The 22045-nt window shown below is 39.2% G+C and overlaps 1 protein-coding gene across 1 annotated transcript in view; it reads right to left on the bottom strand.

Annotated features, from left to right (window-relative positions):
• The window catches only part of coro2ba (coronin, actin binding protein, 2Ba), a 44254-nt gene extending 26126 nt beyond the window's left edge, over positions 1–18128 (bottom strand). The window contains exon 1 of the mRNA XM_031744489.2: positions 17957–18128. Coding sequence (XP_031600349.1) covers positions 17957–17971 — 15 coding nt within the window. The 5' untranslated portion in view covers positions 17972–18128. The remainder of the gene's footprint in view (positions 1–17956) is intronic.
• Between the last annotated feature and the right edge of the window lie 3917 nt (positions 18129–22045).

The raw sequence follows: 22045 nt of genomic DNA, 5'->3' as shown, positions 1-22045 counted from the left end.
AACCAATGTCCTTGTACAGGAGCCTCTCGCATAGTAGTTCATCATGTTGATTCTCCTTAATCAGTTTATGGCTACTTCCAGGGTTTAATTTGTTCTGCATCCTGTTGAGACAGGATGCAGAACCTTCCAGAGTGCACCACGTACCTCCGTCATCACTATCAATAAAGTTTGTAATATTTAATGTTATCATCTATGCTTTTGTTTGAAATTGAAGTTGACTGTAAATCACTTTTTTCCCTATTCTGGATATATTATAAGTCTGATTTTGACAAAGATAGATGTCAGTTATTCGGATCACACAGTGCTGGTTCAAATGTGTGATGTTCTGCTTTGGGCAAAGTTCTGCTAGGAAACCTTGATGTTACTTTGACACGTACCACCTACCTAAGCCTTGCTGTAGACCAGGGGTCTCCAACTCCAGGCCTCGAGGGCCGGTGTCCTGCAGGTTTTAGATATAACCGTGGGTCAACACACCTGAGTCACATGATTAGTTCGTTACCAGGCCTCTGGAGAACTTCAGGACATGTTGAGGAGGTCATTTAGCCATTTGAATCAGCTGTGTTGGACCAAGGACACATCTAAAACCTGCAGGACACCGGCCCTCGAGGCCTGGAGTTGGAGACCCCCGCTGTAGACTGTGTACAACCTTTCATGGAAATGGTATTCCCTGGGAAAAGGCTGTGCCTTTTTCAGCCGAAACAATGCTACCTGCCACAAAGCAAAAAGGGTTCAGGATGGTTTGAGGAGGACAGTAATGAGTTGTCCTCCAAACTCCCCAGATCTCAATCCAATCAAGCATCTGTGGGATGTGCTGAACAAAAAACTCCAGTCCATGGGTGCCATGCAGTTTATAGGAATTAAAGGATCAGTTGATAACATCTTGGGACTAGATACCATAGCACACCTTCAGAGGTCTAGTGCAGTCCAAACCTCAGCAGGTCAGGGCTGTTTTTGCAGCAAAAGGGGGACCAGCAGGTCACCAGTTAAGGCAGGTGGTCTTCATGTCTGATTGGTGTAGTTTGGTTTCTTTTCCTATATGAATGCAAAGTCAACTTTTGGCCCCAATTCCATTTACCTCTAATGAAGCAGTTCATACAAGACATCGTTTTTTTTCTCCACCTGCTGATCTTAAATTCATATCAGAATTCTGTGATCATTAAATTTGAATAACTGTTTATTTTTGTTTGTTTACAGGGATGCTGTGTAATGTGTTTCAGTCACTTTCTGATGTGTTTCATGACTTCCTCTGTTTCCAGCTGTGCTTGAACAGCACCTTCAGTGGATGGCCTAATTTGCATATTAAGCACTGGTTACTTCAAATTGAATAATATAGTTAATATACAGGGAGGGCAGATCCACAAATTAATGACAACTACTAGGAAACTAGGAAAGGATATAAATATAAAAAGAAATTCAGTTCAGGACAAAAAAAAATTACTGTCTTTGCACTTTCCTTTTAAACTATCACCAGGAAAAGGTGAGCTGTGGTTTGCCAGTGCTGGAGAAATTGAACCGAGTCACTTCAGAAGAGAACAGTAATAAACGAGCGCATATCAATATAGAGGAATTTCTTTTATGGGACTTTAAAATAAATTCAAATTAGGCATTCAACAGTCTGTTAAGCAGCATACAAAGAAGTTCCAAGCTGCAAAGAGACAGACAGATTTCAGTAATTCTGGCACCAATGTGGGGGAAGGGAAGTTCCAGATGTTACGACTTATCCAGGGCAGCAGTCATGAGGAAGGACGTCTAATGAGTTTTTCTACTAAAGTGAGCATGTTGAAATATAGCTGACTCAAAGTCATATCCCCAGTCCAAATAGACAAGGATACAAATCAAGTCAACGTAGATTATAAGTAGGAATGGTGGTTGCGTGCTGCTCCATCTCCTCAGTTTTCTGACTCTCACATACAGAATCTCAACCTGTATGTACTTCTGCATATTCAGGATCATTTCTCCATTGCCTCCAAAATAATGTCTTCTTCAGTTTTGGGTTTTAAAAAAAGGAGAAAAAGAAGAAAGAAAGACAGAAAGAAAGAAAGAAAAATGAGCCAAGTGACCGTTTCTTACAAAAAATGAGCATGCTCATGCAGAAACAGCCATCAGTAATCGCCTTTGCATCTATGTGTGAGCTTGATAAGCTACATTGAAATGACAGTATCCCCATATGAGGGTGAAGGTTAATGTGTTGTGAATTTGACCTAATTCTGAGCCTCCACTGTGCTGAAGAGATCACCAACAGAAAACCAACCACAGGGTTATAGCACTCATGCTGCTGTCATTCTGCATCAGCATACCTCCATATGTTCAATACATGTTTTCCCGTGCTGAAGAATTTTAGTATGAGGTTTATGTAAGACCACGGACTGTGTTAGCTATCCATTATAAGCTCAGTCACTCATGCACATATTTCCGTCTGTTTCATTGATCCTTCTATTGCCAGTTTGTTAATTGGGCTTCTACGCTACAGTATGTGTCCCAGTTTAAAGGCCATATGTAAAGCACAGACCTAATTTCACCATGCTCTATGGAGAATAATATTTAATTTTGCATGTTATTCCATAAGGGAATCTCAATTAGCACCATGCTAAATTTGGTCGCTTCCCAAGTCATACTTTAGCCAAGTTTATCGCCCTTTAATTTCCACATATCTTAATCTATTTACACAATGATGAGGTTGTATATGTCTGATACCAACCTCATTCAAGAACTTACCATGAATTAGAAAGTGAGTCCATCTTCCACGGAAGTTCAAAATAATAAACTTCAGTGTTCTTGCATACAAATGCACATTAGTTTATGCTTGTAATACTAAAATTAGACTAAATAAATGTGCATGAAAAACTTCTGCAGTAGATAGAAAGTACATTTAGGTCAGAAATCATTGCCAGGCATTGCCTGTAGTAGTTAGGCTGGAGTTATTTTTCTTTGTCATTTTGTGCACCTGTTTTGCACCAAAATAACCAAAGCCAAAATACTGCACCTAATGTGTCAGCACAAGAGCATGGCAGCTGATATTAGCAGCAGTCCTGGTAAGCTCTCTGTCTCTCCAAGTTGTCTCATTTGAATGTTGATGTTATCTGCTATGGTTTCAATTGTGCAAGGGCACAGTAGCTTCTATTGCCAAACCATAAGGGGTTTTGCAGTGGCGTGATTTTATTGATTGATAGATGGGAACTTCAACCAGCAAATATCTTACTTTTTCCTCACGTAGCAGAGAAATAAGGCTGTAGGGATGAGGGTTAATTGAGCTATATGTGATATCCTAAATTAAGATAAACTTCAAGGCTTAAATTATAATTCTATTATCTTCTGTTTCCTATATGCTGTGAAGGCTGTGGAATCATTGCTTCATTGCTATTTATCACACTTTTCATTGTCAGGGGCATTGGAAAGGTTGTAATACTGTAAAATATTAATTTTTACAGCCAAAAACATGGTGTGATGGTCAGGTGGATAGACGACAATCAGGAAATATTCCCCAAAACAGCCAGTAGGAAAACCTATACACAAAACAGCAATCTGAGAAACGCAGAAACCTCAGAATTTGGTGTCTGCTCTTAATGGCTTAATGGAATCACAATTGCAGGTTTAATTCAAATGTAACGAGACAGTATGTTAACCATGCGTCATTCTTTTAACTTGGGGATTATCTACGTTAACCATGGCTATCAGTGACTATCAGATTTTTGGTGTCCCCAAAAAGGTTTAATCCTGAGTTAAAGGGAAATAATCAATAATAATCAATAATAAACCTAAAACAATAAAACTGGTTGTTTTATTATTTTAGGTTTAATTCACTAGAGAATATTTTATATGTTTGTTTTTCAAAAAATGAGAAATAACCCCAAAAAATCCACTGATTTCTGTTTAATAGGTTCCCAGACTCAAAGGCAATGACGCATCAATGTTTGAATCATGTATCGAAATGAAGAAACTACAAACATGATTGGAGATAAAGTATCTGAATTTCAGGAGCGGGACCACGCCTCCAAAGACACCCCTTCCGGTTCTCATCTGTATATGTTCCCCCAGTTCTACAAGCTGTTCGTTTTCGTGCCCCACTGTGCTCCCTCCTCTTTTTAATTCTTTAACTTCTTCACTTCTATTTAGTATTTGCGGATCTGCCAGGCCCGGCAGGCCCGGCCTTCCCCAAATTGCAGCTCAATTCATGTCCAAGCCATTCACCTTTATCTACTAAAATGCTGTCAAGCCTCAAACGAGGACGTGGGCCCAGCAAGTGAAACTTTAAGTAGCCATTTTTTTTCAGGTCTTTACCTTTTTTTTCCTTATCTCACTTATTTCTCGTGTTTTTTGTTTCTCTCCTACGCTCTACTTCATCTCTCGCCACGAACCAACTACATAAATAAATGGCATCAGCATAGACCCTGCAAACTCTCCCAGCTGCAGTCACCACCCACGGAGAAAAAACTAGCGGCTGGAATGCAGACACAGCTGGCTCTCAGCTGGCGAGTCCATCTGATAAACAATAAGAGACAAGGAAAATTCATACAGTAAGTCAACATATGGTGCCCATAGGAATTCCGTTAGCTACAGCCTATGTGTCGTCTAGTCCAAAGTATATAGATCTTATTATTAAAAAGTGAGCACAACATTATAAATGTGCCTAGCAAAAAAGATTTTTTTTGTTCCTTAAAACTTTAAATTAAGATCAATGTTGGCTTTCTGTAGAAATTGCATAAAGATAATAACTTCTTAAAACTGTGTTTATTGCCAGAAAAATGTGTCTAATGTGTTACAGTAATCATAAATGTTAATGATTCCAGAGCTATCAGCGATTACAGCAGTTCATATTTGACGTAACTATGAATCCTAAAGCCCAATCATTTCCAAAAGCTCTTTGTTTCCCGCCTCAGTTGTTGTACTGTTCCTTTTTAGACTGGCATGCCCACTGAGTTGCTATAGTGACAGCAACTGAAACCCAGACACTTGGAGTTAATAACCATTTTTCCAAACATAAGAGCCGATTGACATTAATGCCAACATTTCTCAGCTGTGACCAAAAATATTTGGCAAAAAAATCTAGGATGATCTTCTGTGAAACAAATCCCAGTAAGCTATAAATCAAACCAGTGATACAGTGTCATGTTGTGGACCACAAATATATTACTCAGAAAAAAATAAATAAATACTTAACCTAGTGCACCAACTAGTGGTTTTTTGAGAGTATTAAAACATATTATTAATGATTTTTAATAAATTTATTTCCTTGATTTTTATACGGAGGAGCTACTTCTCTGGTCGCCTGTTGCAGGGTGTAATCATCCACATGATTCTTATTATTTTAATATTTTAATACCCGCCAACATTTCAGGAGATAATACTCTGTTTAAACCATTTGTCTGTAATCCTAAAACACCAATTCCAAAAAGGGACACCAAATTTAAATACAAACACAGCTGATTTTCAAAGCTCATAAACAGAAAACATGTGGAACTGTGGAACAACTTCATAACAATGTTCTTCAAAGTAAAGCTGTGAAGACTTTATCTCATGTCATCATCTGCAGCACACAAAATCATACAAGAGTCCAGGAATCTGAAGAAATCTCGATGTGCACAGGACAAGGCAGACTGGAAACTGGTGATCTTCAGGCCCTCGGGTGGTACTGCATTAAAAAGATGTACAATTCTGTCATGGAAATCACTGCACATGTACAATCACTGGCTGTGAACACAGTTCACAAATGCACGTTAAAGTTTTGTCACTGAAAGAAACCGTATGTGAACGTGATGTAAAAATAGCATGTTCTTCTCTGGCCCAAAGCTAATTTAAAATGAATGAACTTTGCCTATGGAATGGGCAGTTTGAACATCTGGAAAGGGACCATCAATGCTGAAAAAATATAGAAGTCTTAGATTAATACGCCCTCCCATCCACGCAACAACTTTTCAGTGATGGTCTTTCGTATTTCAGCAAGACAATGTTAACTGTATACTGCATCTATTACAACAACATGGCTTTGTAGGAGAAGAATCTAGGTACTGAGTTTACCTGCCTTCATGGTAGATTTTTACTTGGAACGCGGGTTGTATTTGTCTACATACAACACCGACCACACAAAGTCACTTGTAAAGCATAAAAAACCCAACAACTTTTACCTCATGTTTCAAATGACACAAATGTGGCCAAAAAAGCAACACTACCACTCCATAGTCAGAGAGACTGCTGAAATTGAACTCAGGTTTCTGCTGTGTTTTCTTTCTCCTCTGCCTCCTGATTCCGGATCTTTCCAAATTACAACTGAACTCTATTAAAATAGCCCTTCTATTAAAATGTGTTGCTTTGGCTAAACTCAAGTAACAAAAGGCTTTACGTGTGGCTTAAAGTTGACGCTTTCATCATAAATTGCAGCCTTTATAAGGAGCTTATAAGAAGCTGCAACCATTCTCATCCCTCTCATCCCATTTTCATCAGAGCAGGCTGTACCACATTCTTAACCCAGGAGGTGAAAGACTGCCATTCAATAATGGTTCCTTTTGGCACCGGTTGGCTGAGGCTCTAGCAATATTGGATTTTGTGTCTTAATGGTTTTTATTTAAGGATCAAAAAGTCAGCACTAGGATATTTTGGGCTTTGATTTGTTACGTTTTGAGTCACTCTTCAGGGTTGAGCGGTAAAAACTACCTTGTTACTTTTAGAAGAAGGCAGTAGTTTGGGTCAAAATATGCTGGATACTAAAAGAGTCCATGTGAGATGAGCTGGAAGGCACAGATCTATCTCAGTATTCTCTAAACCCAGCACATCAGGCAGGGATGCAAGTATGTGACAGCAGTATGTGACACCCTGAGATCGATGCGCTCGCTCATCAGTTTGTACAGACCTAACTAAAATCCATTTGAATACTTGCGATGTGTCTTATTTGTAACAGCACTGAGCAGACTGTGACACAGATTGTTATGAGAGGAAAACGAGTGGGAATAGTAGGAACATGTGGTAAGAAACCTGGCACATGAGGAAAGGAAATGAAAAAAACAACTAACGTATTCTTTGTTTCAGAAACTAATCTCTATATTTACACTGTGATTAGTGCCCATGGGCAAAACACAGAACTGAATTTGACCCCGATGAACTCTAATGTGGAACGTCTGAGTGTTTGTGTGTGTGTGAGCGCGAGTGTGGGTGGAAGTATCATCCTCCATGGATGTGCTCTCCCTAGCTGCCCTACTCCTCGCTCACTGCTCTCTTATGTTCACTCAGCTTTATAGCGCCGCCATATTCAGTGTAGAATATCTGAAGTATGAAGCATGTTTGCAGGAATTCATAATGTGCATGTTTAAATGTGACATACACAAGACAGTCCCAGTGCATCATACCTGAATTACAAAACATTATGCATCTGCACTGTGTGTTGTCCCTGCATAAGCATGCTAGAAAGAATAACAACCTGAGAATGTGATAGCATTGTGCAAAATGTTTCCATGATACTTCCATGACAGCCTGGTCTTACAGGCAGCTGCTGTTTCAGCGAAAAAATGGACCACCCTGATTCTGCAGTGCTCTGCATGGGCATGCATGGACTGCTGCAGCTTCACAGGTGCAATCACAGTGATGCATCAGAGAAAAGTGAGTTATTCTTCAAAGCACAAAGCCACCAATGGTCAAAATGCCAAAGTCAAGCCTTCAAACATTAGTCCACAAACCAGTTATTTAATAAACCCTTAAAGCCAAAATCTATCTTCATATGAATGCCTGACAGCATCTCCTAAGTCATCAAGTCAGAATCCAGTATTGCAGGGTGAAAAACAAGCCTAAATCATGTGTAAACCCTAGAAATGGCTGTGTGGGAAAATTCCAGTAGATCAGCAGTTTCTGAAATAATCAGACGAGCCAATCTGAGACCAGGAACCATGCCACCTTCAGTCACTTAAATCCCCTTTCTGCTCAGAACCTTAACATGACCATACTGACACGCCTAAATGCACTGGGTTAGCTATGTAATTGGATGATTGTATATATGCGTTAATGAGCAGTTGGCCCAATAAAGCGGCCCATAAAGTGGCCATGTTTATACTTGGCTCAAAACATTTACTATCAGTTTCTTCATGCATGCAAAAAATAAATAAATACACACACCTTAAATGCAAAACATTTTACTTTGAAATTCTCGGGTAAATATTTCATCTTACATCTGACAAAAAGGCTGCACACACTGGACACTGTTCAAAATAATTTTTGCTACCAATCTCCCATTTACACTCGACAATACACACTTGCACTTACAGTAAAACCCCCTTCTCTCTAGAGTTACTTATTGCTTTGTCCGCAGGCCTACAAACAGGAAGCACATCCTATGTGTTGATTTTACAGACTACACAAACACACACCTACACACACACACACGGGATGTACATTCAATCTCAGCTGCTGTGGAATAGGAATGCTCATAATGGTCAGCCTCTACTCTGTTTTTATCTCCCTCCGGAGGATGTTCACAAATAATTTTACATGATTTCATCTTTTTTCATTTCAGCAGCTTCCCAAAGGGGAATCTAAAAATGAACACTCATATCCAACTTAGCCACACCAAAGCTTTCTCCTGCACACTTTGCCCAATGTGTTCAAGTCATATTTTGAGAAGAAGGTCATCTGCTATAAAGGAGCCTGCGCTGTGTGAAAGCGTTCGCAGTTGAGGAATGATTTATGCAGTGACACAAGGAAAGAAGAGTTTCCCAACTTTTGGAAATCTACTTCAGGTTTTTCACACAGAATTGAAAAGCACAGATTTCACAGACACTTGCACGTACCGACACGTACACACAGAGCAGCGTAAGGAAGCTTTCTGACAGGCAATGAGCTCATGAGATCTGAATGTCTTCCTGTGGTGAATGCTTTTCTGTGGCTTTCTCACAACTATTCCCCTATTTTCCTCTATTTTCTCACACTTTTTTTGTCAGCCACTGCTCCTCATGCAACTTGCTCCCCTATGTTAATTCTTTTTTCTGCTCCATTTAGAGTGAATATAAAAAAAAGCGTAATTCTGGATTTAGCATTCTTAATCCACTAAGCTGTTGTGTATTTTTCCTGCTTCAGGAAAAGCAGGTTTTGGTGTTGCTAGGCTAGCGATTTAGCATTTAGTTTAATGATCCAGTCTGTGTGTCAATGTGTGTGTGTTAGTTAGTGTGCGTGCAGGGTAAACATTACCCCTGACAAATGGCCAGTGGTCTAAATCAGACTCAATTAAGATTTATGGTGGGCGAGGTGCCGCGACGTAAGAATTTAGGCAGTTTGAGTGTGGATTTCTGTGTGTGCGTGTGTCAGCCTTCTCTGCAGCAAGTGTTTATTTTCTGTTTCACTTGGACATGTTAAGTCCCTATTATCAGCATGTCTACTGAGGAAAAAAATATCTAGCTTCCATACCTTGAAATAGATCTGGAATTGCTTTCTGCTATAAGAGACTTAACTGCCGTACAGTTAACAGCAGAAGCTGTACCATAAACACTCTGAAAATGGCTTTCAGACGTCTTTCCGACCACATGTGTGCTTGACATTAGAGCAGCCTGGGCCTCCTTCATAATTGGGGTGTTTGCAGATATGTAATTGCAAACACACTCAACACAGCTGGAATGCTGCTTTGAATTATATTCGATTCGTGTCAGGAAGTTAGATGTAAAGCCTTCGCTTGTGAATAACGCGCATTTATATGCGTGCGCTCTCGTACTTTATGAGGACCGAGATTTAGATGTAAGCGTATTTCTGTGCCCTGTTGGGCCAGACATCATTTATCACCACATGGTGTTAGCTGAGGATCATTTTTACTGGTCTGTAAAGGAACAAAAAAACAAAACAAAACAGGGGATACACCGGGGGCCGCTCTTGCCCCTCCCTATCTTGGTCACTCATCTCTTCCCTCAGTGTCCCTCTGTTCTTCTTCCCGCCCCACTCACCAGTCCTGGCACACTGCCCTTTCTGTGGTAACTTACCAAAAACAATTGGACCATTTAAGGGATTGCAGCTTTCTAATCAAGCGGGTATTCAAGAGAACAGTCCTAATGGTCTGTGCAACAATTTCTAAACTGGCAACTTTCTTTAATGCGCTGTGGCACATTTGGATAGTCTGATAAATGCTCAGAAATTGCTTAAAATTTGAAACCGAATTCTTTCCTTCTGTGCTTTTACTGCCCAGCGTCTCTGGCTGGAGGTCATTTGGCAGATCGAGGGCTGGGTGACCTCAGTCTTCTGGAGAGGTTAGTTACTTTCACAGAGAATTCCCGTTGTGGCCAATATGACTCTCCCATGTGTCCTATGGACAGACAGTAAAACTAAAACTGACAGGAAGGTAACTCTGGGCAACAATCAATGCTGAAGCGAGCGTCTGTTGCCCCCTGCATTGCTGGAGGATGCTGAAGAGGTCTTTTAGGAAGCAAACCAAAGGCTGAGTGGTTTCACTGTCTGAGTACGGAGTAGCTGTGAGGCACAGGGTTTTTTTGGCTAAAGCCTTAATTTTAAGGTAAAAACACAGCAGGTAAACTGTTTTGTGTTGTTTTTTTCATTTGCTGGTATTACCAGATCTCTTATATTCTATGCTCATCTGATAGTAATTTGTGTTTCCCACCAGCCCACGCATAACACGTCTGCCAATTCACATTTGTGCCATCCCATCTATGTCCACGGGCTCATCGCACACACAGACGGACACGTAATCACACAGCAAATGAGAACAGAGTGTCCAGATATAGTAATGATAATTTCATGCTGTTCCCTGATGTGGTACCAAGCGCAAGTATGCTTTCTGCTGTGCCTGCTGAGAGCAGCATGCTGTGTGCAGAACGAAGCAGCTCGCTCAAGAAAAGCATTGTTTTAATTTTTTATGTCTTTTCTAATCTGTGGATAAACTGTAAAATAACTCATCACAGCATTTATGATTTGGTATGCTTACCTCTAATGGATTACCCACAAAATATCTGTAACGTGATTTCTGGTGGAAGATAAAATATACAACTCCTAAACTGAATAAACTTCTATAATTGTATGCTGTATAATTGTAAGCGTATTAATTACTCCGTGAGAAGCGTGTGTTTTGTTTTACTTATTTATTCTTTCTTTTTCTCTTTTTTGGGGTAAAACACACTAAAACACTAGTTTCCTGTTAGGGATCCATCAGAAAGGGTTTGATAACAATGAGGCTTTTCTGTGTGGATTTTGCATGTTTTCCCTGTACTTGTGTGGGTTTTCTCTCGGTCCTTCATTTAACTCCAAAAGCCCATAGATGCAAACATGATAGATTAATCTGTGATTCTAAATTAGCCAGGTCAATAGTGAATGGTTTGTCTCTGTGTGCTTGACCTGCAACAGAGTGGTCACATGTCCACAGTGTGCACTGCAACTCACTCAATGTGGTCTGAATACAACCAAAGCTGCAAGGATGACTAAAAGTGCATTCACACTGGAAGCAATTTACTTGTTGTATTGCTTTGAAGATGACAGCTGGTCACATGTGGGTATTTTTCACATGTCAGTCAACGGTACTCTTTACTCTCATTGGTAGTCACTTCAGTCACTAACCTGAAAGCTGAGAAAAGTCTGGCTCTCTTCAGTCTTTCTGTCCTGTCTCACTCCCCTAACCCCCAACTGCACTCGACAAAGTCAAATCAGGCATTTGTTTGATTACTTAGATATAAATATGGCTGATTAATATAAATATATTATGTTTATGGTTATTAAATGACTCTTTCCTGTTTGTTGTATTTGAATCAAAGAAAATTCAGATCATCTACATGCAGATCTGTATGTATTCACCCAATGAGAAGTAAATACTTCAACAGTGACTCTTTCATTGCAAACTATTGTGCATGCTCATCTCAGAAAAAGTTCAAATCATAGCAAGCGGGAACAAACGTTGGAGGGTTGTAGAGCTAACACATCTTCAGAGCTACCAGTTGCAGAACTACTTTTTTGCATCGTTAATATCAAAGAGTAAGTAATGCGTGTGTATAAATATAGACCTGACTGTATTGATTTCTGTAGGAGTGATGAGTAAATCTAGTTATTAAGTTTTTAAAATTTTATACCGTATTTTTCGCACTATAAGGCGCACTTAAAATCCTTTAATTTTCTCAAAAATCAACACTGCGCCTTATGTATGAATTCTGTTTGTGCTTACTCACCTCGAACCGATTTTATGTGGTACACGGCGCTCAAAAATCTGTCAAAAACTGTTTTAGTACGACCACTTGATGGATTGTCAGAGCATTACGGCTACCGTAGTCAGGAGCCTCGCAGAGTAATCTGGGTCCAAACTCCGCTTCAGGTCCCAAAGTCAAACAAACACTGCGGCATCACTGAGAGTTAAAAACTTTCTGAATTCTTTCATCTTTAATAAAATGGTCAGTGTTGCTGCTTTACCAGGTGTAACAATTAAGTTTAACGTTCAGGCATCCATGAAAACAGAATTAATAAATTCAACGGAGTTAGAAGTTAGCAGGAAGTTAGCTCGCTAGTTTCCACCTAAACGTGAAATACCATGTACCGACAGAGAGATTTCTGAAAAAATTAAAATGTACAGCTCTGCTATCACTTCCAACATAAATGACGACAGAAAACTAGCAGTGACTTTTGTAGGGTTACTGAAGTTGGACTAGCTGTTATATAATGATGTGCTACGTGATCGTTAGCGACACCGCTATGTTAGCATAACATAAACACAGTGTGATATTGGGGAAAAAAAAACACATGCACTTCTAATTAAGTTGATATCTGCAATAGTTTGAATAATAGTAGTTTTTTGTTTGTTTGTTTGTTTTTAGACTTGCTTTAGATATTTTACCAATAATTTAATGATAATTAATAAATATCAATGTCAAAATGTTATCCATTCATAAAATTATACCAGTTTTTCCTCCTCTGACTGATTGATATCACTAAAAAACTGATGCACCAATGTTGAAATTAGAGTTCTTTGCGTTTGTTTTACAGCTGAAATGTAAGTAGAATTTGTTGTAATATTCTGCTCATTATTAGAAATACGTCACAAAATAAAGGAGTCCCCATCATCTGCTTGTTGACACCTCTTTAATCCATAGTAAGCCTTTACACATTTCTAAGCCATTGCATATTGCGTGCTTAGGGTTAGAGTAAGCTTCATATTATTCTTGGACTAGAGGATATTGTATGTAATGCTTGGCGATGTGTGTGTTCACAAGGGAATGGTCTTGTTGCAATGCAATTTTTGAATTAATTATATTGCTTAAGATATTAAAACCGTATTCTGGACTACAGGTCAAATCAGGATCACGCATTTGTGGGATCCTTGAGGATTCATATTTAGGTAAACCTTGTCTTGCCTTCAAGTGTTTTTGAAATGTCTCTTAGAATGCATTTCTTCTTTAAATAGTAGATTTAAGTCTTTCTTACATGGAATACAGACATGAAGGCTAAAGGCATGATGAAGAAAGTAGTGATGGGCCTTATGTGAGAGAGAAGATGCAGCCAGAAGATGCCCAGTTGGATACAAGTGTCTCCATTCAAGCTGTGGTGGTCTTCACTGGTTCAGCTGGCACTGCATAGGCGTGTGGTCTGCTGTTTGGATTTAAAGCAAGCTATCCACCAGAGCTCAAATACATGTAGATACATGAAGATATTTTGGAGTCTCAGTGGACACAAATTGTTATCAAGGCAACTCTCAAAAACTAGTTGAACAAGAGTAATTAGTATTAGGTTAGAGATAGTTATATTAAAAAACTCCAAGCAAGTTTTCCAAAAGTCTGGAAAACTACTGCTGAGTTCAAGATAAAAAAAAAAAATCAGAAAAATTTGAAAGTCTTGATCCTTGGATGCAAAACATAAAGAAATGAAGTTTGGCTCAAGAGTTTTGCACAGTACTGTACATACTTACTTGTTGTATGTGTTTATTTTCACAGCACTGATTTTAGACTCAGCTTCTGAGTCTTCTGAGTCACTTACATGTGGTTGCAAAAGTACTTCCGGTCCTATAAAAGTCTATTGGACCTCTGTAAACAGTGTTACTGAGCGTAACACCTCAGTCACTTATTTTAGGCCATATTGAATAAAAATTTGAGTCCATTTTGCAAATGTTGTACATATGTTTCAGAAAGGAGGATTATCTGGAATATTATTGGCTAATGACTGCTGATTAACAAGTTGAGCATACAGTTTTGCAGCCAGAATAACAAAATAGAAACGCCCATGAAACTCAAAATGGGACTTCACAAACCTAATGTTTGCCTTTTACTGTTTAATTCATTTTAAATAGGTTAAAAATATCTGTTATTTTTAAACAGTATGTTTTAATACTGACTGTCAAAAAATGAATATAATTAATTTCGCAGTGCTGCTTTGTATGTCTGTATAAAAGCTGCTACACTTAGGATTTTTATAACATCGTAGGATTTTGTTGTAACATCGTAAATAGAGTACAGTTGAAATTGATTGAGGCAGGAAATCGATTTTAACTTGGTTTCAGTGAGTGAAATCCTTAATGTGTCGATTTTGACAAACTCAATATTTTTCTACACATTTTGTGTGCGCGCAAACTGAAATGTTCTTATTTAATTCTGATTCACCCCTTTTTATATATTAAATTCAGCCCTCCACAGAAAAAACACGTTAAGCACACTTAACAGATGGTTTCCTCTCCCTGAGCCCGGATCTGCTGGAGAGTTCTTCCTGTTAAAAGGGAGTTTTTCCTTCCTACTGTCTCCAAGTGCTTGTGATAGAAGATCATCTGAGTGTTTTCTCTGTATTACTGTACAAAATATAAAGCACCTCTAGTGACAGTCATTGTGATTTGGAGCTATATAAATAAAATTGAATTGAATTGATTAGAAAAGTTAATGTTGGGTCCCACCCACTTCATGTCACCAGCGTTGTGTTGCCTATATTTGCTTGAAGTTTCTGAATATCTTCACTATCTGTGGTCTTTAGTCACCACATTGCTGCAAGTTGCTTCCAGTGTGTACATACCTTTAAAAAACTCATGGATGGATCGATTTCAAATGAAAGCAAACATGAAGGGGAGACGAGTAGATATTTCTAAAATAATTATTTTGCATTTTGAAAATTAACTCTACTAAGTTGTAGATCACTTGCTCCTTAGCAACTCTGTAGCAATGTAAAAATATTGCTGAAGAACAGTTGCACACAGGGCATTTATTCTGCTAATAAACCAACAGCATAATAAAGTCATACAGTTTAGGGATGCTCTCGGGTATTTACAAATCATATCAATCTGAGGTATTATGCTATTTGGTGGCATAATAGCTGGTAGCATTTGCCCTAAAGAAATTATTCTAAAGTGTCAGTCTTTGAAAGCTAAAGAGCTTATGGTTCTGTCTCACAGAGAACTCAGTCCAATAAGGCCATGTTTGAAAGCAAAGGCTGTGGATTTAAACGTGCAATGACCTATTTTCTCTGTCAGCATTTTAAAAGACTGAACAGTAGCTTCTCACTCTGTCAGCTTATGTGTCTATCTCAATGTGAAAGCAACACACTTCTTTGACCTTTACAATGATCATTTTCTGGTTGGTGGACCTTTTTTTATAGCAACTGCTGTTTCTCAATTACATCCAGGAGTTCCTGTAGTGTCTCAGAAAAATAGTCCCGGCAACTTTCATTACCCTCAAATCAAATACATACTTTTTATGGAATGAACAATAACAAGTATAGCTGTTTTTGGTTTAATGATTGTTAGAAAAATCTAAAGTCATATATAACCATTTTATTTCTTCTTTTGTCCTACTTAATAGGATAAGGATTAAAATGTTTATAATGTACTAAAATAGAGAAAATACATTTTAACAGCCCTTGCGGTGTTGGTTAATATTTTTAATAATCAAATATACAGATGTGCTCTTTGATGTTTAGTAATGATCCACATTCTGTTGTGTTTTGACATGCTGGTGCTCAGGAGGCAACATAAGTGAGCTGTGCTTCACTGCTGTTTAAAGAGAGAGCATTACTGCAACTGTGTAAATATCTACACTCTTATTTCAACTCTACACTTTTTAAATAAACAGCGAGGCAAGGGAATGCGGATCTTGGTCTGATACTAAAGAGGAATCTCAAGGCTTTCCTCTCCACAATATTGTCAGTCTGCATCTATGCGCTGAGGGGAAGAAGGGTGTTTAGCCCCGTCAGCATAGAGGCCCTTGTCCTGTATCCTTCCCAAGGTGACTTCTCTGCTGTTGGCAGGCAGAGCCATGAACACAGCTCCCAAGACTCTCCCTCTCTCCTCTCTTTCTCTCCCTTCTTCTCCCACACACCCATCAGCTTTTAGATACCACCGGGTAAAATGCTTTCATACCTTTTTTTTTTAACAAAGATGTCAAAGCATGTTTGTTTTTTTTCAATTTTTTCCCTCACTTCCTCCTCCTCACATCATTTCCATAATTACAGGTAGGAAAAAAAGCGTCATATTCATTAAATTTCTTTTCAGTGCTTTGGGTCTTGTCTACAGTCAGATTTTGGTTATGGCTAAGTGCCAACACATGAGCACCTGACCTTTTCCTCTTTCAGTTCTCATAGTGGAGAACGTCCACCTACGCAGCAGCACACACACACACACACACCTCCCACACAAACTCTCTCTCTCACACAAACACTCACACACATACACACACTGGCAGCAAAATTGTGCTTTGAGAGCAACTGTCTGTGAATCTGTGCAGCTTTGTGTTGCAGATTGCATCCTGGAAATGCAGACCTCTTCATTTTCTATTACCAACACTTTTTGGTGGAAAATGGAGGTGTGTGACCACGAGTGTGTGTAAATAGGCCATTATCCCATGTCTACAGTAGGTCATCTATTTCAGTCCAGGTTAATTCTCTGCATGGGAGAAGGTGTGCTAATTTCCTCTCTCTGTCTGTCTCTCTCTCTCTCTGCATGTGTGTGTGTGCTAAATTGATTAAGAGGATTCAAGTCGCCGATGAACATCAACACAAACTACGACCACCAGCACAGACTTAGGTGCACATGAACTCTTACCCTGCTTTAAGATCAGCTTTAGGCTCCTAATACACAAACACATTTGTTGTCAGTTGAGAGAACAGCATAATGCCCCAGAGTATATCCCCAGAGGATACACCATTATTCCCACCATATTGCTGTTTGCCTAACCCCACCCCTTCACCTAACTTTAACCAAAAAACAAGTCTTTATTTTCAGATTTGTCTAAACCCTAATAAAGCTTCAGTTCCCCTGATGTCTGAACAATATTTTTTGCATTTTACTTTTACCCTTGTTCATTAGGCAGATTATTTCACTCCAATCACTGCACAAACGTAAATATAATCCAAGGCACATCAGATCAGGGTGAAGTCACAATGACGCCACCAACAGCTGAGATGTGTTTACATGTGAAGGACTTGGACTAAGCATCCATGTAAGGTATAATTTGCTAAATGTAATCTTTCTGCATATTAGCGCTACATGTGATTATTCGTGAAAGCCACCACAGAGCTTTCAGACATGCTTTATTCCCACAGCTGCTAGCAAACAACACAAATTGCTTTCGACCTCATGATTTGATTCTCATGTTTTATAATGAAAGAAACGTGCCAAACATGTTAACAGCCCATTAATACTACCACACCAGTCCAACATGCATGATAACAGCTTGCAAAGCATCCGCTTTGTTACTAGACGCCAGGCCTCCTACTGGATAGCATCTTGGACTTTTTGAATGAACTTTAAATAGTTTCTATGCAGATAAAACGAATGACTTCTCATCCCCAGAATGAACTGTTGCTGACCTTTAATGTAATGCAGTTACAGTAAGAGAATGCCAATTATTAAAACCATACATGACACACATCCTCAGGCAGCAACATCCTGACAACCAGCTTCTACACAGGAACTCCAACACTACTCAAAAACACACATGCATGAGAAAAGATAATGCTTTCAGTCTCCTGAGCGCATCAGCCAAACCGTTGCGTGAAGATCCTAAAAGTTGTTCCAGATCCGAAGCGGTCTTACCTTTGTGACAGTCATGCAGAATCAGTGGGTGAGGAGCAGGCCGGTGTCCCCTTGAAGCAAAGAGCAATGCCACAGGAGTGGCAAAGTGATGAGGAGGAGAGGAGGGCAGCTCTGCTGAATATGCACACAAGGAGAGGGAGGGAGAGAGACAGAGAGAGAGAGGAAAGAGGAGGGGACAGACAGGTTAGTGTGTCTGGCTCACTAAGTACGGAAGGGCTGATTGCTGCTGCAGTGAAGTAATGGCTGGCAGTCGACGTGTGGTTGGTTACTACAACAGGGAAAAGCTCCCTGCTAGGATACACCCCTCCCTCCTCCCTCCCCAGCTGCCCGCACGCACACACAAACACACACACATGCGGATGATGTGCTCAAAGCCTGACTGCACTACTCGCTCTCACTGTCTGTCACAATATGATTAGTGATGGGCTAATACAGATTATTGATTATTAGCAGTGAGGCAGGGCTGCGGGAGGAGGCGGAAGCAGAGAGCCTGGGACAGGAGAGGACTGCAGAAATAGATGCGGAGGGAGGGAGGGGAGTCAGATGCTGTGTCGCAGTCTGCTACTCAGGCATGGAGCCGGCTGCACGTCATCTGCCATGTGCGTGTGTGTGCCTAAGTGTGTGAAAGACACAGGAAATAATGAGGGGAGACAAGAGTCTGTTAGATATTTGCACCAAGTTCAGACTACACTGAAGGGGTGTTAATTCTACATATAAAACCAGAAAAGAGTCTATAGCAGATACGAATGGACACACAGGTAAAAGTTGTAGAAGCTGCACCTTGGAGGACACCAACTAATCTAATATCCATGCATGCTATAACCTAATGGTGAACCGTGGCAGAACAACGTCAGCTTTCAGTGGATATCGTCATCTGATTTTGCCAAATTATGTTTTAAATGAAAGCGTTACAAACCAAGAAAAACATTTGATGAGGAACATAAGTGATCATCAGTCAGATTTGGCCCTAATGCTAATAACATCTCACTGCCTTATTACTCCAATTACTTTAACTTTGATTGATTTTCTCAAAGAAATCTGAGACTCTATGACGTCTTCACTTTGGAGTACGTTCCTTAGCATTTCTCACCCTGAGTATCTGAGTGTAGTAGCACAAAGGCATCCACCCACACTCACAGAATAACAGATCTTTGTCATACTAACTGGCTGAATAGAGGGATGCTAGAGACAGGCCAAGATTCCAGCTCAGTTACCATGGCTTAAATTCCCGAATAGCTGAGTGAGACTCTTCTCTAGTGGCTGCGAGCCACAACACAGTCTTTGTTTTGCCTATTTATGTGTAACTACTTGTGTTCATGTGCATGTGCGTGTGTACTGTAAGTGTCTGTACATGCTGGAGTTAAGGTTACTGAGACAAAGAGAGTCCAGAGTGAATGCAGTTTTCTTTCTCAGTCTGTTTTTTATGTCACTCATATAATCATTCCGCGTCACTTTGCTCCTAATTCTCAGAGTTTTGGGAGTGTCATCTATGGCCCTACTCTCAGCATTTCCTGTCTGGAACAATAGTATTTCCTGTGTCTGTTTGCATACTGTGGGTGGAGGAGAGGGTCTTTCAAATATAGAAGAAAATATCTGGGGGATGGGAGTTGAAATCAGCATGATTTTAAACATGATGATTTTATTTATATCAGGATTTTCTCAGTTTATGATCACACATCATAACTAATTAGCATTTCTGAGATAAATGATGAAGTTTGAGAAAATTTGGGATTTTAGCCCATGGTTGTTTCTGTAACACAGTGCGAAACTTGCATCTCTTACCACCTTGTTAATTCAGGCTTTTGGAGGTAAGTAAATTTTCCACTTTACGCCATATAAAATGTGTGGGAGGAAAAGACATCATCCACAGGGTGGAGGTGGCAAATCCTGTGACCATTAAACCTGAAGGTGCCGCGGTGGCTCATATGTTCCACCATATGTGTACATGCTTCTATTCAAAGAAACAGAAGTGGAAAGAACTTGTCTTCATTAACGGTGACAGCTAACATGCACGGATGTGAACAACATTAGGCTTGAAAAATGCAATAATAAACAACAGCAGTCAGTTGATCTGGCCTAGCTATGTTCTCCAAAGAGGAAGAGGATGTATTTGACCAGGTCTGTTATGCATTAGGAGCTTCATTTCCTTATTGTTTAGCAGTCTGACCCTCTGAAGGCTTTTCGAGGATCCCCATATTTGACGTTTTGCTTCCACCTTGTGGTGAAACGATATCATTACCTCCAGGTAATAGTCGTGGTCCTACTAAACATTGCATTTGTTTTAAGTTTTCATTTTCAAAAATTAACACAGAGGCTTTAAGGATCTTTATCAGTAGATGATTTTCAAATAATTTTCTCACTTTATAACCAGTGGAAGTGTACTGGATATAAGCATGTATGCTATGTTATCATTCTTCCTGTTTTCAATAGAAAACTGGGAAAGCCTTGCTTACATATGCAGTATCTTCTCCAGCAAAAATACCTTTTACTTGTGCCATGGAAACTATTTAAATGTAATCATATTAACATATGTGGTGCATTTAGGCATACAAGTTTAACACCATGTTTCTAAGCTAACAGTTAATGTTAGCTTAGCTTAAACCTTGAAAATTCATAGCTCATGTGATATACTGGTGGTGAGGACAAAAAGTGTAGAAGTGTAAGTAGTTATGGAGGTTATACGGTGATGTTTTTGGTTGTGATGTTTAAGGAAGTGATAACTGGTTAACTGAGTTAAATATGTATGTCGCTGTCTCTTTCTCTCTTTAGCTGAGCATCATCTAGTTTCAAAACTCAAAATGGATTATATATAATGTGTCAACAAAAGAAGAAGAAGAAGAAGCACAAGCTAATGTTGAGTAATGTTTTCTTTTATTAGTAGTAGACATGTAACGTGCAGAAGCTACTACTTACTTTAATGTTAGCTAAAACATTACCCATAGTTTGCCTCAAATTGCATCTATTAGCAGGAAGGACCAAAAAACAAAGTATTAAGATACTAAAATATAATAAAACAGGATTTTGCTAATAAGTTTTTTTTTTAATTGTTTGAATAACTTGATTTCCTAATAAATTATTTTTGCACATTTTTAAGTTAAATGACAAAAAGTTATAGTATTTGAAATTGGGTGTCAAAACATTGTGGACTTGAAAAAAGCATTTTAAAGACATTTTCAACTATGTATCTATTTTCTATCATTCTGTTTTTGAGTTGGTAAAAGCTTTTGAGCTTTCCAGGGAGGATGAACCTCACAAATTCAGCATTTCCGACAATATTTGGCAGCAATTAGCTCTCTTGTTAGACTAATTGAAGCCTAAACCTCTGCGTGCAGACCTCAGACTGTGTTATTCGCTGTTGACGCACATCTGTGCTCAGAGTCCCACATGATTGACCTTCACTGTAATTGAAGCGTAGAGCAGGATTATTTGGTAGCCATTATTTAATCAATCTACTCAGCAGATTATTGTTACAAAACACAATAATATGATGTAACCAACTTCTGTGCCGCTGGTTCAAGCTAATAATAGACTATTCCATCACAGAAAATATTAAGGAGTGTGTAAGCCACAAGAAAGGACCACTGTTCTTAAGGTCTCAGCTGACTCACTGTTCAGAAACCACACTGTATTAATAGTTAATGAGATGACTAATCTTGCCAATGCAAGCAGACTAAAATTGCAGTGAAAAGCTATTTCATGTTTGATGTGCAGCTGATACAGTTTCTCCCATCTCAGAGACTAACTTGTACCATTAGCAGCCAATAGTTTCTCTTGTTCTGGTATATTTCTCAAAGTATTTGAGAAGCACTGAAGAAGCATTTCCCAGAACAGCTCAAATGAGCATGCACAAACTGCAGGTTAACAGGTAAACTGTGCCTCCGACATCATGTAAAATCAAGATAAAATCAAGCGTTTTATGAATATACCATCAGAATGACAGTGCATGTGAGAAGTGTTGTCTTCAAATGTTTCTCATTGATGAGTAAATTCCTGCTGTTTTATACCAGAAAACTATTTTTCTGAAAAAAATGACTGTCTGACTGAAGACTGTTCAGAAGCTACAAGAGCAAAACATTTTACACAATTTGT

The sequence above is a fragment of the Oreochromis aureus genome, linkage group 1 (genome assembly GCF_013358895.1).
Source record: "Oreochromis aureus strain Israel breed Guangdong linkage group 1, ZZ_aureus, whole genome shotgun sequence".
Lineage (NCBI taxonomy): Eukaryota > Metazoa > Chordata > Actinopteri > Cichliformes > Cichlidae > Oreochromis > Oreochromis aureus.
This window is presented reverse-complemented; position numbering and strand designations above follow the sequence as displayed.